Source organism: Rhipicephalus sanguineus, chromosome 5, assembly GCF_013339695.2.
Source record: "Rhipicephalus sanguineus isolate Rsan-2018 chromosome 5, BIME_Rsan_1.4, whole genome shotgun sequence".
In the NCBI taxonomy this organism is placed as follows: domain Eukaryota; kingdom Metazoa; phylum Arthropoda; class Arachnida; order Ixodida; family Ixodidae; genus Rhipicephalus; species Rhipicephalus sanguineus.
Genome location: NC_051180.1, coordinates 2966486 through 2983275, shown reverse-complemented (window position 1 = coordinate 2983275; position 16790 = coordinate 2966486). Strand labels below are relative to the sequence as shown.

The 16790-nt window shown below is 47.1% G+C and overlaps 1 protein-coding gene across 2 annotated transcripts in view; it reads right to left on the bottom strand.

Moving 5' to 3' along the window:
* Positions 1–969: 969 nt before the first annotated feature.
* The window catches only part of LOC119393126 (uncharacterized), a 220212-nt gene continuing 204391 nt past the window's right edge, over positions 970–16790 (bottom strand). The window contains exon 2 of one of the 2 annotated variants that reach the window (XM_037659950.2): positions 970–1286. In XM_037659950.2, coding sequence (XP_037515878.1) covers positions 972–1286 — 315 coding nt within the window. In that variant the 3' untranslated portion in view covers positions 970–971. The remainder of the gene's footprint in view (positions 1287–16790) is intronic. The other variant, XR_007416301.1, reaches the window with a different exon arrangement.

The following is a 16790-nucleotide window of genomic DNA, read 5'->3' as shown; positions in this document are numbered from 1 at the left end:
CACTGCGTCGTTCTGGTGGACGACGTGCACTTTACGGTGCGGTGATGTGTATATCATATGTAACTTTCGTTAATGTATTCCTCCGGGCTCGAGCAATGCTTCAATATAGCTTGCTGAATCATAGAGTACAAACGTAATCTTTATTAGACTGCTATAAAAGCGGAGCCAACACTGGAACTACTGACGTTGATCTGATATGACGCCTGTATCGTAGGAGTAGCCATCGTAGGAGTATCATGTAGTGTTCATTGCTTTCTTGTAAAATTAGATAGCCAGCACCACAACCACAATTGACTGTCACCGCTATTACGCCTGGGTAGGCTGTTTTACCAAACTAGTTTATAGACCTGGCGTGGCTCAGTGGTAGAATACCTGATTGCCACGCAGAATGCTTGGGTTCGATTCCTGCTGCGATCTTAATTTTCATTCTTTCCATTCGTTGAGTCAACGCTGCCGATGTTGGTTTTCCTTAACGCTCTAGCATGTAAGTTACCAATGTTCTCGCCGTTCCTAGGTAGATATAAACTGTCAATCACCTGTGGCGCATACCCGTACACCGCGGCCCGTGGTAAACGGGTATGTGCCACACGTGACTAGTGGAAAGGGTTTGACGACGTACGCGACAGGATTTTAACGTTATTCATGTCATGACCAGGCAGTCATATTCGTCAAATCCTCTTACCCTCCCATGCAAATTTTGGTCTACACCATGTTAAGGAGGCAATTATGAGAGCACCCAGACGTAGGCGGCTAGATAGATAGAGACGTAGATAGAAACGCTCAAAGTGCCAGAGGTTCGCTAAGAAATGCTTCGCATTTAATATGCGCTATACAGTGAAGTAAGTGACATGAATGACTTCTTTTGCCTCAACAAGGCGATATATGCAGCCCTTTGCTGGCTGCTTTGCAATACATCGATTCCCACAGTGCGCGGGATCTGCCTGATTTTTGTTTCAGGTGTCTACTCACGCTCACTTCTGCCGGTTGTGCTCGACGGAATGTGTGGGTGTGCGGTTGGCGTCCCCCTGGTACGGAGTGACGTTCTCGCGGATGCGACCCCGCGTGCCGACGATGTCGGTGTGGTGATGGTTGATCTCGTCAGTGGCCGAGTTGAACTGGTACTGCTTCTGCAGCTCGCGTGTGCCGTACACGACGCCGAAGTTTGTGTACATGAAGCTGGGCTCTTCTGGTTCGTAGCCCGGCGCTACCCCCGTCAGGATGATGCCTGAGTGGCAGGGCGTCGTCAGGCACCAGATAATGGCGGTGGCCCACAGCAGCTGCAGGGTCTGCAAAAACAAGCGAACATGTTAAATCGAAAGAAATGACACGCTTTTCGAAGAAAGCTCAGTCCACGTGGCCAGACTTGTCGGCAATAAAACGAGTCGTGTAGAGTCTGGTTCATTGAAGGCATTTTAATTAAGCAATTTGAAGCATTACACGCACGTGGTACTGAAAGCATTATTTTAGTCTCTCGCCATGAGAAAACAGCCGCAGACCACGATGAACGAACACACAGAAAGTGTGAGGATTTTGTGGAATAACGTTCGCCCCTTTTTACGAAGTCCAATTGTCGTCTGGACAGGTCTTGGCAGTGATGCCAACCTAAGTCAACATTTTATCCATAGATTGGCCCTCGAAAATACCTTAGATTGCAAGAAAAATCCCTACATTGGCTTTTTAGTTTCGTTATCCAGGTAAATTCATCCTTAACAAGATATAAAGATAGTTCGCTCTGTGGCCTAATTCATGTGAATCGTATTATAAGTAAACAACGTCATAATAACAGCCGCTGAAGGTCTTTTTTTCTGCATTTTCCGTGGAATGATTGCACATAAAGGACTTGCAGATGGCGCCAGTTGCTACAGAGACGGACAAATTCGTTAAGTTCGCTTTGCTCACTTATTGAAGGCATAGATGTGATTGGTCGTATCGTACCCGTGTCACACGGGCGCACAAGAAGTCTTACATAAGCGGTCTTTTACTATGCTGAAAGACTTTTTATAAAAAGGCGTTCCCTCGCAGTCAAACGGCACCGACGATCTCTTTTTAGAGGTTTCTTCCGAATGCGCTACCGAGAGAGTGGCGCTCGGTTTCAAAACAGAACCAGCGAAAATAAAATTATGTATCTCGATAGAAGATGTCCAAATTTATTGTATGACACGTTTAACATAAATTTAACAGCTCCAGTTGAAAAAAAAAAGGTTCACGCAGTAGTACCTGAAGAAGTGCTTGCACAACTGGTGGCCTCTATATATTATTCTGGCAACAGTGGGCGTCTGTCTTCCTTGTTAGCGCTCTTGTCTGCCTCGCCATCGACGATCGTACGGAGGAAAAAGTGACAATTGCAAGTCTTGTAGCGTACCATCTCTCTCTGGAAAACGAGGCAGACGCGGCTGATTCCACACCGGCGTTCGCCTTTCCGCGCTCGCTCGCGTCCATGCCCGCTTTCATGCTCGCGTCTATGCGGGCGGGCATAACCCCAACGCGCTCGCCCTGTTTACGAGAGTACACAAAAAATAAAGTTTAAATGGTTTTCTTACGCTGCTCACGGTAAAAAATTCATTTTTAAGGTGAGCCCAAGTGACACCGAAATAAAGAGTTGCCTTTTTTTTTTTCACTTCATAAATGCTGGCGCCCACTGGTTTCGAGGCTACTCCTTTACCGCTGTTATGGTGGCTAGAAGCCACCATACCGCTGTGAAAGAGTTCGTCCAACGCCGTTTCCAGAAAAGACCGCTTCTGAAAGGGAGATCGCTCTCTGACGTGAGACAGCGCGCGGAACTCTTTTTCGGAAAAAGTCTTCTTGCTTGAAAGACTTTTTAGTGTCCGTATGACACGGGTATCAGTCGCAAATCTGTAGCCCCTTTCTTGTTCTTGGAGCTTGCGAGGTGGCGGTCAATTTTTAATTTTCTACATTTGCAATCAGCGCTGCACCATTTACAGTAGATATACAGGATCCCTTTCTTACTGGCTGAGAGCCATTCTGTGTATTTTCGATCGGCTTCCCCTATGCCAATTATTTTTGTCACTACTTTCGTTCTTATGAAAACGGCGCGACGGAAAGACTGAAAATACACGAACAGTCTTTCCGGCTCTTTCCATAACGCCGTTTTCATATTAATGAATGCTTACCAACTCGTCCAATTGTCAGGCCTACTATCGCCCTCTTCGCTCCAGGTATCCTGGTCCAGAAGTTATTAGACATGATTTTGCACGGTGAAGGCACGCGGCGAGCGTGAACATGGCATGTGCCTTACAAGACAAAATCTCTCTTTGTTTCGTAAAGCAGCAATCACTCAGCGCGTGCATGCTAAACACTTTAGACGACAAAGTTCTGCATATAATAATCACGCGTTACGAAACTGCGATCGCGGTCACTCGGCCCAGCTGAACAATAAAGCTCTGTTAAATGAAAAACAGCAAATAGCAAAAATTATTGTTTCTTACTGACTTGCTAGTTGAAAAGCGTGGTTACTCAGTAATGCCTCTCATTAGGCCGCGTAATGCAAATTTCCAGAGCCGTACACAAATCCCTAGATATAATAAAAATGATGGCTCATCCCTACGTCAGAGGAATCGGTATAACACGAAAGTGAAACGTGTCGTCACAGAAGTAGTTTATTGTTTATAGTGGATTGGTATATGAGAGCTTGTGCAATGTCTACTGTTGTTTGGCAGATATAGCACCGCTTGATGGCTGACTCATCTCACTCAAGTTGACGCCTAGTGGCAAATCTTCGTACCGACGACTAATGCCCATGATCATGATTTAACCCTTGCGGTACCTGAAGGTCTTAACATATACGTGGATACAGCATATGGTGAATCCTGCGCAAAGATGGCATCAACAAGCACATAATAAACACTGATACTCGATATGCACTCCTTCAAAGCGTCGTGAAATGCGAAGAGAAACGCTACGCGCGTCGTGTCTTCCCTCTTGCCTGGCGGTTAATTATCGCAGGGCGAGCGGAGAACGTGGTGCGACAGCCAGGCGAGCGTCGGAAAGTTATTTTTCGATATGGATGGATGCTATGAGCGAGGCTTCGGCTAAATCCGCCACCTCGCGGTGTTAAAGCGTTCACGAAATTACACTTCTAATGGAAACGCGCCGAATGGTATGGTCGTAACAACGGCGCGTTTCTTTTTTTCCAGCCTGGTGGCACAGATGTCACCGCCCCGTTATAAAGGGGACGCTCATAGCATCCATCCATCAATCCAACAGCACTGTAAGAGGAATGTGTGAAAGATAAAAGGCGCGTTCATGTACCCTCCGCAATGCGTTTGGCGGTAGCTGAGTGGGCTAAACGGCTGCCAGCTGTCGCGGACCGAGAGGTCATGGGTTCGACTCCCGTCAACGGAGCTTTTTATTGTTTTATTTTTCTTTGCCATCTCATGGCGTTCATTTTGCTGACGTACTTCCGTGACAGAAATACGTCATGAAAGTCTTGGTGGACCCCGGCATAAAACACTTTCTTGTTAAAAAATGCCAAATCCCTGAGAGAGATAGAAAACCCCTAGATCTGGGGATAAATCCCTACGTCATAGAGGGATAAATCCCTCTCTAACGCCGCCTCCTGCGCTGATGTGGTGGTGTCACCGCTCGGCTCACATGAGGACTAGCGAAGAGAAAGCAGAGCAGGGAACCCTCTCGCAAAACCGCCACAAAAATCTCATGCATAGAGTCCTCAAATGCCCGCTCTCTGCTGTTTTTTATTTATTTTTCGTTGCTGTGGGAGCGCGCGCAGTGCAAGAGTATCCGCGATGCGCAGCGCCTATAGGGGCGCCACTGAAAAGCCGCGTAGCGGCGGCCGTTGGAACCGCTGGTGGGTCGCGTAGCAGACGCTTCATTTGCGCGCGTGCGATTTGCCGCTTGTGCGCGTCCCAGATAATTACTTTTGCGGCGATAGTGTGCGCAAAGGAGCCGCACTTTATAATAGTGGACATGTGTCCGATGTCACAGCTGTGTGGGACGACAATGTTCGTCACCATACGCGCCAAGTGTTTGCCACAGACAAGTGTCAACAAGCTTCCCTACGAAGTGGAGCTCATCGTAAGTACACCGCCTTCGTTATAACGTCGCGATCAATAGGCGCTTTTAGCTGACCGTATTTCGCCTCCCGCTCCGCTCAGCCAGTCGGTGGTGGCGTCACTGCGCATGCGCCAGACGGTCAGGCGCTGAGCGTGTGACCGGACCGTCGAGCGAGGGATCACGTGACACGAGGAGAAACAACCAAAATGGCAGCCTCTTGTGCCGCGAGTCCGCGCTGCTCGGAAAACAGCGGTTATTCGGCCAACACGCAAAACATGACGGCACTTCAGGATACACGAGGATCTGTGGCTTCTCCGAGAAGTCGTCGCGGCCAATCTCTTTGAATGTCCGCGCATGTGGGATGACGTTCTACGAAGCGTCGTTGCAGCGATACATCGAGAGCTGACACTTCGGGCCATAAAGGAGCGTCTCGAGCTGCTTCTTTGGTGCTTCCGTCAACAGGACTCCGCATACCTTCGCAAGTAAGCGATTTCATGTACAATAGTAACAATTTAGCTTTTAACCGCAGCCACTCTCCCGCCTATTCAGAAACGCTCTTTAGTTTGACTTGCCACAAGGCAACGCGCTGAACGCTATGTCCCAGGGCAGCGCGTTTGAAACGCGTTTGTGCTGCTTGAAAGCGGTGTCTAAGTTCAAGCGCTTCTGAATAGGGGGGTAAGCGTCCATACTGCGTGAGCTCATCTGAGCTAACTCATACTTTGCATTGCTAGGTCTGAAACGGAAGAATTTTCACCAACTATAACGCCGGCCTTTCTCTGCTGCACTTGGTGATAGGACTCTGTTATTGCGTTGCATTGCCTTCGTGTTTGGTGCACCGATCACAGAGGCAATGTAAATGGACGATGTTATTTGATGAATTCGTAATGTGACGTGATGTAATAGGACAACATAGTGACGCCAGAGAATTTGGCGATGTGTGATGTCATGTTGATGTTCTATTCTTTCGAAAAACTGCTAACGTTGTGTTGTTCTCATAAATCTTTTTCAGTGTTGTAGTGCTGGCTGCATTCTCATGGCTGTGGGTTATGTGAGCATTACGTTTTGCTTCCCATTTCGTGGTGCCTGTTCGTAGCAGTGTTCAGAGAGTCGAAAGCACTCAATCTAAATTTATGGTTTTTGAAGCGCCGTGAGAAAGGGGGACGAGCAAGTGCGTAGACATTGTTCATTCTCACTTGCTTTTCTCAATGTTTGTCAAACTCAATATCAGCTTAATGCGTTATGCGCAACCTAAATTTTCACACCAGCTCCACACAGGACGAGAAGTATGTTGTACCGGAAGCGATTTCCTCATTGCGAGATTTCATCGCTTATTTGCAATAGTGTTCCGCTGGGTAAGAATTTTTTTTTAAATTTCACTGCATTGCCCTCTATTTTGCTGCAGAAAACCAGTCACCGGCATCACTCCTCTTGGAAATGACTGGAGATGAGGAACCTGAGCCACCAGTCCAAGGGAGTGGTGACACTGCAGTGCCGGTGGACAACAGACAAGATGAAACCACTGTGCAAGAGCCAGATGATGTCCAGGCATTTTTGCCGCACCGTCACCGTATCTGTACCCTTGTTCACAATAAAGAAAACAACTCCTTTGCATCTCCGGGTTCACTCCCACTTTCAGTGATGTCATTGATCGAAGCAAATTAAGTCCAACTTTTGGAGCAGGTAAAACACCGCTTTGGAGCGGAAAATGAGCCTTTTCCAGCATTATTAATCCAATACCTTCGAATGTAAATATTTATTTCTGTAACATAAGCAGCTGCTCAGTTTTTAACGAAATGGAATACCCTTCTACCTGGATGCATGTGCACTTCAGGCAGAGAATGACGGGCCTGCTGTATCTCAGCAGTTAACAAAATGGGTTCAAGAGTTTATAATCGTACTGCTCAGGGTAATTAACGCAATACGTCACACAAGATGCTGTCGTTAAATAAGAACTGTAGTTGCACGAAGTATTATGCATAGTGCCTCTACTCCGAACAAAGCTACCCTTTGGGCTGTGTGGATTGTATCCGGTATGAGCAATGCAGCCTTCAGTCTACGAGTACTCGCTATACACAAAGGGTACAGGAGAACACAGCGGAACTTGGGCGGGCACAATGTATACCTAAGAGCATGAAGACACCATGCACATAAGATTGGATAATTGTAGCTTACATTGTAGTCCAGCGCTAAGCCAAGGTGACAAAAAAATAAAAAGGCTGATGCGTCAAGCACCACCGTAAATCGAAAATAAATCAATTCACTCTGTTTTAAAACAGAATTTCCTTTCTTGCTGCAAGACAAGTACAATTTTTATTTCCATTTTCAACGTACTTGTGACTTTCATGCACAGGTGGCGTCGCGCTTGCCTTGACCGAAAGACGCTTGGCTAAAACCAAAAACGCGCGTTGCGCTCCGGTAACGTTGAGCGTTTGAGCGGAACGGGGAACGGACCGCAGAATCGGTCAGCTAAAAGCGCCTAATAATGCCTGCATGCGTTCACGCGTGAACCAACGTTTTTTTAGCTTCGTTTACGTGCCATGTGTTTATATAGTAGATTTTGAGGGAGCGCTGTCGCAGCGGCGTATAGATTTCACAGGTGCGGCCACGCGAAGGGTCAGCGTTGGTAAAACTTTGAAATCAGCACGATAAACTTGTGAAAAAATAAACGATACACTTGTCATCGTCGGTGCAGAAGCGCACAGCGAACATTCTGCACCGATGATCGCATTCCAGTGCCATCAATAGGTAGAATGCAGCCGATTTCGTCCAGCACACGTGTGATTCCACGGCGCTTTTGTAAAGGAGCCGTCACCTTCCCCACATTCTCTGGCATTGCGCTTCGCGCCATTCGTTTTTCAAGAGAGCGTAGGCATCGCGTCTTATCACTAATAACAACCTCATGTGCATTGTAGCGTCTACAATGCAGGCGAGGCGACCAAGTGTAAACGTAGTAGCGTTCGCTGAATACGTAGCGACATAAATGGAGAAATAAAAACACGGTAATCGTTCTAACACTGCCGTAAACAAAGCGCGATTGCTTACTTTCTACGTCGTACAGCCGCAATCCACCGCCGCCGTCGCTCTCGCTCATGAAGTAGCACCGGAAACCTGTAGAAGTGCGTTCCTGCGATTTTTTTGTGTGTGTTTGAGCAGCCGACAACGCAGCAGTTATTTTTCGACATCGCTGAGGCCCGACACAGTCGTTAAATTACGACGAAAACACATCCATCCGTGCACTCGCGTAGACGCTCGCGGGAACACTGCTCGCCGGGACCCGTCAGCGCTTCCGAGACGTGGCGGCAGATGGCGTCGTCGGCGCTTTGCGCATCGCCTATATATGGCTCTGGCACCGTGCTGACGACAGCGTCGCCAAGGTTAGATGGCACTTGAAAAGCGCAAACGACCAAGACGAAAAAAGCAACGCTTACAACAGGTTGTGTCCCACAGGACTGGTTGCAGTCCTCTTATATGCGTTTCTTTCGTCTTCGTCGTTCGCGCTTTTCAAGTGCCCTTTGAAGATGGACCAATTAGCCCAAATTAAGGTAGTGTCGCAACCGACACAGGCGTGCGCACAGGGGGGCAGGGGGGGCGCAAGATCTGCCCGTACATTGACCCTTCTAGTCACCTAAGAGCGGGGGGGGGGCGCAAAATCTGCCCCATACATTGACTTAGTAGGGTGGGGGGCCGCTGCGGTGAACCTTTGCCCCCCTGATGGGGAACCCTGCGCACGCCTATGGCCACCGACGATACTGGCTGGACTCGTCGCTTTGTCTACTTTCGTGGGCGTCGTAACGTTAAAACTGTGTGTAGGTGTTGGCCATTGGTTGGACGATGAGCCTTGATTTCGTTGAACTGTCATCGCATCAGTGGCATTCAGCCACCTCAGTTGTGCACGCAGAAGTGAGACAAGATGGCCTCCCACTAGACGGCGTTCTCCCGTGAGCAATCTGTGGTTCTCGGCCTCGCAGCAGTTTGATGCCGTGAGTGGAGGGACTGGAGCTACGTCGTCGGAGTCACTGAAATGACCGCAGCTCATACGACAGTATGCTAGAATATTCTAGCGCGCTGTAAGCCTACGTATGTGTTAATGTCATATCACGGCCTCCCGCGTCGTCTTGTGACCGCTGTGCGTTAATAAGTGTGTTGTTATCGTTCTTCCGTTAGTTATAATTGCAATCGAGTTGGGACACAAAGGCGAGTGAGGGTGTAAGTAGTTGCTTCTTGTTTCGCTACTACAAAGCCGTTACTTGAAGCGCATTTTACGTGCCAATGCAGAATCTAGTATACGAAGGATACTATAATACACGCGTGCATAATTCCGTTCGAAGTGATGCCTTGCGTAATTAAACAAAATTCGGCAGATCCCACGTATCGTGGGAGTCGATGTTATGCGAAGCATGCGGCGGGCAGGGGACTGTGGCGTAACTTTTTTTACTGAGTGGCACGTTACAAAATTACGCTAAAGATTTGTATAAATTTTATACGCGCACATATATATGTTGAAGAGCCACATATGTGTTATATAACCAGTTGGTTACGGTTGGGTATGCAACGTGGGTATTACCAACAAGCGGTAAGCTGATATGTAGTGCTTATACATGTCCCGAGAACGCACGCACGTTTCACGAACCCGTGTACATGTGTGCAAGAAGTTCTTGACAGTTCTTGAACAAGCGCATCATCACCGTGATCAGTGAGCACCAGCAGCTGGTCATCACTTGTTATAGGATCCGGTCGGGATCGTGGTGACGAGGGCTCCATGTGTAGTGATGTATATGGTATTGTAGAGCTGTTGGAATTCGTGGATGCCTCGGTCATTTCGTCGACAAATTGTCTGTCGACAGAGCCGGCGACATGTCGGAACCTGAAGCCACCCATCGCGTTGGTGAGGTATAGGCCGTCGAGGCTGGTAGGCCTGGATAGTGCTACGTAGACCAACATCAGTGGATGGTGTTTGTCGTATTCGTAGACTACCTGGGCGTATGTGGCCTACGTATCATAGTGTACAAAGCGGCTGTCAATCAATCTGGCAGCATGAGGCCAATCCTCTGTCAGCATGAGGCCATCGTCCAGCCTCGTAAGAAATGAAGAGGACACTGCGCCGTTCTGGTGGACGAAGTGCACTTTACGGTGCGGTGATGTGGATATCATATGTAACTTTCGTTAATGTATTCCTCCGGGGTTGAGCAATGCTTCAATATAGCTTGCTGAATCATAGGAATACAAACGTAATCTTTATTAGACTGCTATAAAAGCGGAGTCGTCACTGTAAATACAGACGTTAATATGATATGACGCCTCTATCGTAGGAGTATCATGTAGTGTTTATTGCTTTCTTGTAAAATTAGATAGCCAGCACCACAACCACAATTCACGTTGCACCGGTATTACGCCTGCGTAGGCTGTTTTTCCAAACCAGTTTATAGACCTGGCGCGGTTCAGTGGTAGAACATACCTGATTGCCACGCAGAATGCTTGGGTTAGATTCCTGCTGGGATTCTAATTTTCATTATTTCCATTCGTTGAGTCAACGCTGCCGATGTTGGTTTTCCTTAACGCTTTAGCATTTAAGTAACCAATGTCTGTTTTCGCCGTTCCTGGGTAGATATAAACTGTCAATCACCTGTGGCACGTACCCGTACACCGCGGCGCATGGTAAACGGGTATGTGCCACACGTGTCTAGTGGAAAGTGTTTGACGACGTACGCGACAGGATTTTAACGTTATTCATGCCATGACCCGGCAATCATATTTTTCAAATCTTCTTACCCTCCCATGCAAATTTTGGTCTACACCAAGTTAAGAGGCGATCATGAGAGCACCCAGACGTAGGCGGCTAGATAGATAGATATATACATACATAGATAGAAACGCTCAAAGTGCCAGAGGTTCGCTAAGAAATGCTTCGCCTTTAAAATGCATGTGATAGAGCACTCTGGCTTAATCGAGACAAGTAACCACCTTCTTCCCCAGAAATGTGTGTTTCAGGAAATGTGTTCTAAAGCATAAAACTACATCTATGGTTCTGGTTCAGGAGTTTTGTTGGATGACACCGAAGCATATGTTTACTTAAGGATCAACTAATTCTCAGGATAATTAATAAACATTGATTGCCTCTGTTCGTGTGTTAAGCGCAAGTTGACAATGAACCAACTCGCCCAAACCAATGTTGTACTTGAGCAAAGTACTTCCGCCTCGACGAAGAGTTCGCCTACGAAGACGACAGCAAGGTATGCAAGTGAATGATTGCACGAGTGTCTTGTGAGAGCCTTTGGTTTCCCCCCAGCTGCAAATTTTGACAAACCTTGATTGTCCTCTTCTTCCTCTCTCACGTCACACGCCCTGCCTCACGAGAGACGGTCAATTTAGAGGCAGCGTAGTAACGTCGGCAGTATGCTGTGCTACAGATTGGCCAAACTTCACTTGATACCACTCTGCGAATGATTGTGTCAGCACGGAGAGTGTATATGTTGCACCGTGCCCATCACTGAACTGAGCTTTCCTTTGTTTGGGTGCTGAGGCGTCAAGAAAATGTCACCAAACGGTGCCATTTGAAAGACGGCCTTCCCATATATGGGACGTTTCTGAAGCGAATTTGACGCGTAAATACCGATCTCCAGAATGGCTACAATCGGGACGGTGATTATGAAATACACAGTTTTTGTTCCACGGTTACGTTTCGACGTATTGTAAGCGCATGAGGGTCCTTACGAAAAAAAAGCCGCTGCAGATCCCGCGCATTGTGGGAATCGATGTAATGCTAAGCAGTCAGCAAATAGCTGCATACATCGTCTTGTCTGTCATTGAGGAAATGCGTGCCACTCATCTTATTTATGTTCGTCACACAGTAACGTCGCGCAATAGCAATTCCGGGGTAGATCAAGCAAGCAAAACGGCCGCCAGCGCGCCATGAGCGCGTCACGTAACTCATGCTGTACATGACATGCTTGTCATGATTTTCATGTTAAGTCGTGTTATTTATGTTCGTCACACAGTAACGTCGCGCAATACCAATTTCGGGGTAGATCAAGCTACCGAAACTGCCGCCAGCGCACCGTGAGCGCGTCACGTAACTCATGCTGTACATGACATGCTTGTCATGATTTTCATGTTAAGTCGTCTTATTTATGTTCGTCACACAGTAACGTCGCGCAATAGCAATTCCGGGGTAGATCAAGCAAGCAAAACGGCCGCCAGCGCGCCATGAGCGCGTCACGTAACTCATGCTGTACATGACATGCTTGTCATGATTTTCATGTTAAGTCGTGTTATTTATGTTCGTCACACAATAACGTCGCGCAATAGCAATTCCGGGGTAGATCAAGCAAGCAAAACGGCCGCCAGCGCACCGTGAGCGCGTCACGTAACTCATGCTGTACATGACATGCTTGTCATGATTTTCATGTTAAGTCGTGTTATTTATGTTCGTCACACAGTAACGTCGCGCAATAGCAATTCCGGGGTAGATCAAGCTAGCGAAACGGCCGCCAGCGCACCGTGAGCGCGTCACGTAACTCATGCTGTACATGACATGCTTGTCATGATTTTCATGTTAAGTCGTGTTATTTATGTTCATCACACAGTAACGTCGCGCAATAGCAATTCCGGGGTAGATCAAGCAAGCAAAACGGCCGCCAGCGCGCCATGAGCGTGGCACATAGGTCGTGCTGTACAGGGTCGACCACATCTAAGCTGAACACCTCATTAGTATTCAAGACCTCATTGAAGCTGCTGTTTAATACATAATTCGGAAAATCATTACTGTGTTTGTTGACACCATGATTACACGTTCTATAACGGGCATTGCACTCGTGAAGTATAAGAAACGTTCTAGTTTTACCGGTTTGAATACTAATGAGGTGTTCAGCTTAGATGTGGTCGACCCTGTACATGACATGCGTGTCATGGTTTTCATGTTAGCTCGCGCTATTTATGTTCGTCATACAGTCATGTCGCAAGATACCAATTTTGGTACATATCAAACTAGCGAAACGACCGCCAGCGCACCATGAGCGTGGCACGTAATTCATGCTGTACACGGCATGCGTGTCATGATTTTCATGTTAACTCATGTTATTTATGTTCGTTACACAGTAACGTCGCGCAGTACCAATGTTGGTATATATCAAGCTAGCGAAACGTCCGCGAGCGCACCATGAGCGTGGCATGTATATCATGCTGTACATGACATGCGTGTCATGATTTGCACGTTAGGACCTGTCAGTTATGTTCGTCATACACTCTTGTCATGCCGTATCAATTTTGGTATATATCAAGTTAACGAAACGGCCGTAAGAGCACCAAGACTGTCGCATGTATATCATATCGTTCATGACACGCATATCATGATTTTCATGTTATGACTCGTCATTCATGTTCGTCATACAGTCATGTTATGCCATACCAATTTTGGTGTACATTCGATTAACGAAACGAGCAGGAGAGCACAAAGTCGTAGGCGGCTAGATAGATAGATAGATAGATAGATAGATAGATAGATAGATAGATAGATAGATAGATAGATAGATAGATAGATAGATAGATAGATAGATAGATAGATAGATAGATAGATACGCTCAAAGTCGCAGAAGTTCGCTAAGAAATGCTTCGCATTTAAAAAATGCTTGAGACCAGTCACGTCTTTGTAGCACATCAAAATACCTATTAAGAAAATAAAAAAATATATATACATGGCATCAAAACATTTATGTGCGGGCCAGGCCTCTAGCAAAAGGTCTGCGGATTGCGTGTTTGAGACCCCTGATCTAGCAAGCAGTGCTACCGCCACTGCCGATATCGAATCCACGACCATAGAGTTTCCTACAATACTTACTAGTGGGAACTCTGGCGCTAGTGTCTATGGGAGCTGCAATGCATGGCGCTTCAGCCAGCATGGGAATGATGGGTAGTACACGGATTTGTCTAAACTTCGTACTTTCGGCTCCGTTTGGCTCCGCGTAGGCTGCATCCGCTTTCTCGAAAAACGAAGTTCAGCAAAAGTCGGCAGTTTCACTTCGTCACTTTAACTTCTTTAACCTCAGCAATTCAAATCTGGTCACGAAGTTCACAACGATCCATTCTTTTATCTGAAAGAAAACCAAAACACAGCAATAAACAAATCCAGAAGTGCGTTCGAAGCCCGCAAGGCAAATCCGTGTACTACCCATCATTCCCATGGTGGCTGAACGATCGCAGCGCCAGAGTTCCCTCTAGTTAATTTTAGGAAACTCTATGTCCACGACCTTCGGGTCAGCAGCCGAGCACCGTAACCACTCTACTACGGCGGCGGCTTCTCAGAGAGAAGTTAAAACGTTTAAAGCTGAATGAATACGCACGATATCAACGAAAAATGAATAAACGTAAATTGCAGAATGTTTCCGGTAATCGCGACAATCTTTAGTGTACGCTATGTACTTCGTTCGCAACGCAGTACAAGCAACGAGTGTGCTGTAAAAGGGCATTACGTACTCTCGCGTTGCGTACAGCAGGAAAGCGCGGTCGGCGTTTTTGTTCGCCACCTGTCTCGGCTGTGCCCGATGGCTTCACTGCTCACGTTCCACGCAAACATGGCGGGTAGCAGGCGCCGCGCTCGACGGCATTGTAGTCCAAGGACGTGCAGTCCACTTTCGTATACGAGCCGCATTTTCGTATGCATTGTAATGGTAGTATTGGCTGCGAACGGCGCTTTGTTTACTGCTTCTTTATTTTATCTTTTTTACTGTTATGCGCAAGCAACAAACACAGAAACAAACAAGCGAGCTGTAAGACGGAGGGAGGGCAATAAGAAAGGAAGGAATGTTCAGCTAACAGCGCAGACGTGACGCGTCCCCGTTGCGAAAATCGGTCACGCCTGGCGGAAGGCGTGGCGCACCAAGAGCGCGGTCATTCTCGCCTCGCTACGTGACCTAGCGGTGGACGGGTTCGAAGACGTTGATGCATCATCTTGCGTGTGACGTCAGAGAGGGTATTCGGGTGCCGCTCTTCGCGCGCGCGCCCTCTACGGGAAGGCTGCTCGACGCTACCGGCCAGTTTGTCCTGCTCGAGTTATTGAAACATTAGTAGGCAAGTTCATAAAGCAATTTTTACTGAATGTTCAAGCAACATGCCCAGCGAAATCGAGCGGAGTTGCCGTCAGGAGCACGTTCAGTGTCGATTGCTCCTGGTGTTGTCTGCTAGCCATCAATGTGTACATCTGCATGTATGGCCACGATTTCTTTTCCCGACTGTTCTATGACTAGCGCACTCAAAATGACCACCAAAATGATCACTGATTTCAGCGTTCAGGCTTCGGCTACCGTGTCTGCGTTAAAGTGCAATATACGTATACCGCATGCTGCGCGTGTTCGGTTGCCCAGCCTGCTCCATCGATTCAATTCCTTTGTTCGGAGTTTTAAGTGCATGACAAGCGACGTGTGATGTCATTCAAATAAATTAAATGGTGGTTACAAGCACCAACCTTTGATTAAATCCAAGTTTTCAGCACCTGCCGTGTAAGCGCATCGTAAGTAGTTTAAGTTTAAACAAGAAATAAAAAGGTTGAGAGCACGTGCAAAAGGGGATGCACAACGGTGATATGAAATATTTTGCAGCTTGTGCGGCGTTCTTTTTTTGTTATTTTAGCATATTTTAATATCTACGTTAATAAATCAACGTTTGGTGACTCGTTCCAGGTCGTTTGAAATTATACTGAACAGAATTAGTGCAATCATACTAACGTAGATAAATAAAAAGCTTTAGCATCGAATACCGTAGTACGATATATTTGCAATAAAATAGTGTAATTGACTCTCAACAGTCAACTCCTGATAGGGCGTGATGCGGTCACAGCACTAAAAAGACTCGCAGGGTCCATTATGCATTTGCCTGAGATGACGCGGAGGCGAAATCCATCTTCTCTTTTTTGTTCAGTCGATGTAGTTTTCCTTCCCCGCCTCCTTCCGAATTCTTTTTGGGCGTAACGTGGTTTTGCACTGCCTCCAGGATCGGAGGCATTGAAAGCTTTCTACACGTCACCAGGTTTTGCATTGCCTCCGTGATCGATGGCAATGCAAACCGACGATGTCATGTGATGATGTCATCATGTGACGTGACGTTATGACGTCACAAATTTTGGCAGTCTGTGATGTCATGAGGACGTCTTAAGGTGACGTCATCGTGTGATGACATTTTGGAGCGCTCGTGTTGACGCTGCCGACTAGGAACGCCGACGGTGAATTTTCGCGTTCGACCATGAATGCAAAGCTTTCACCGTAAAATATTCAGTCTTGTTACAGCGTGGTAAAGAATAGCAATAACCACCAAAGGGGCCAAAAGAATGATGGGAAAGAGCTCTCTTTCTCCCCTTCCTGGACATATTCGCCGACAAATGAAACACGAACAGCGGAACGCGTTCCCCAAGCATTAGGAACTGTGTAATGCGCGCCGTCCTGTCATCACCATTGACAGGGGCACACACCCGATTAGGCAACACTGCGCAATGGAAAGCACGAATCTGGCTCACGTGCGGCAAACCGCAAGAGGGTATCTATCTCTAATCATAAGGGTGCCAACTGTACCACGCGCATCACTCCTGGCGTTTCATTCGGAGCCGATAGTACGTGTAACAAGTTTTAATGTGCATCCAACTCGCCCAATCGACGCTAGCTATCCGCAATAACCCGCTGGTGGATGACGTTATCAATTTTATTTTGTCGGCAAACGTTTTGTGTACATGACTACAATTGGGAGTGGAGTGTGAACTTTCGTTCGAGTCTGTTTAC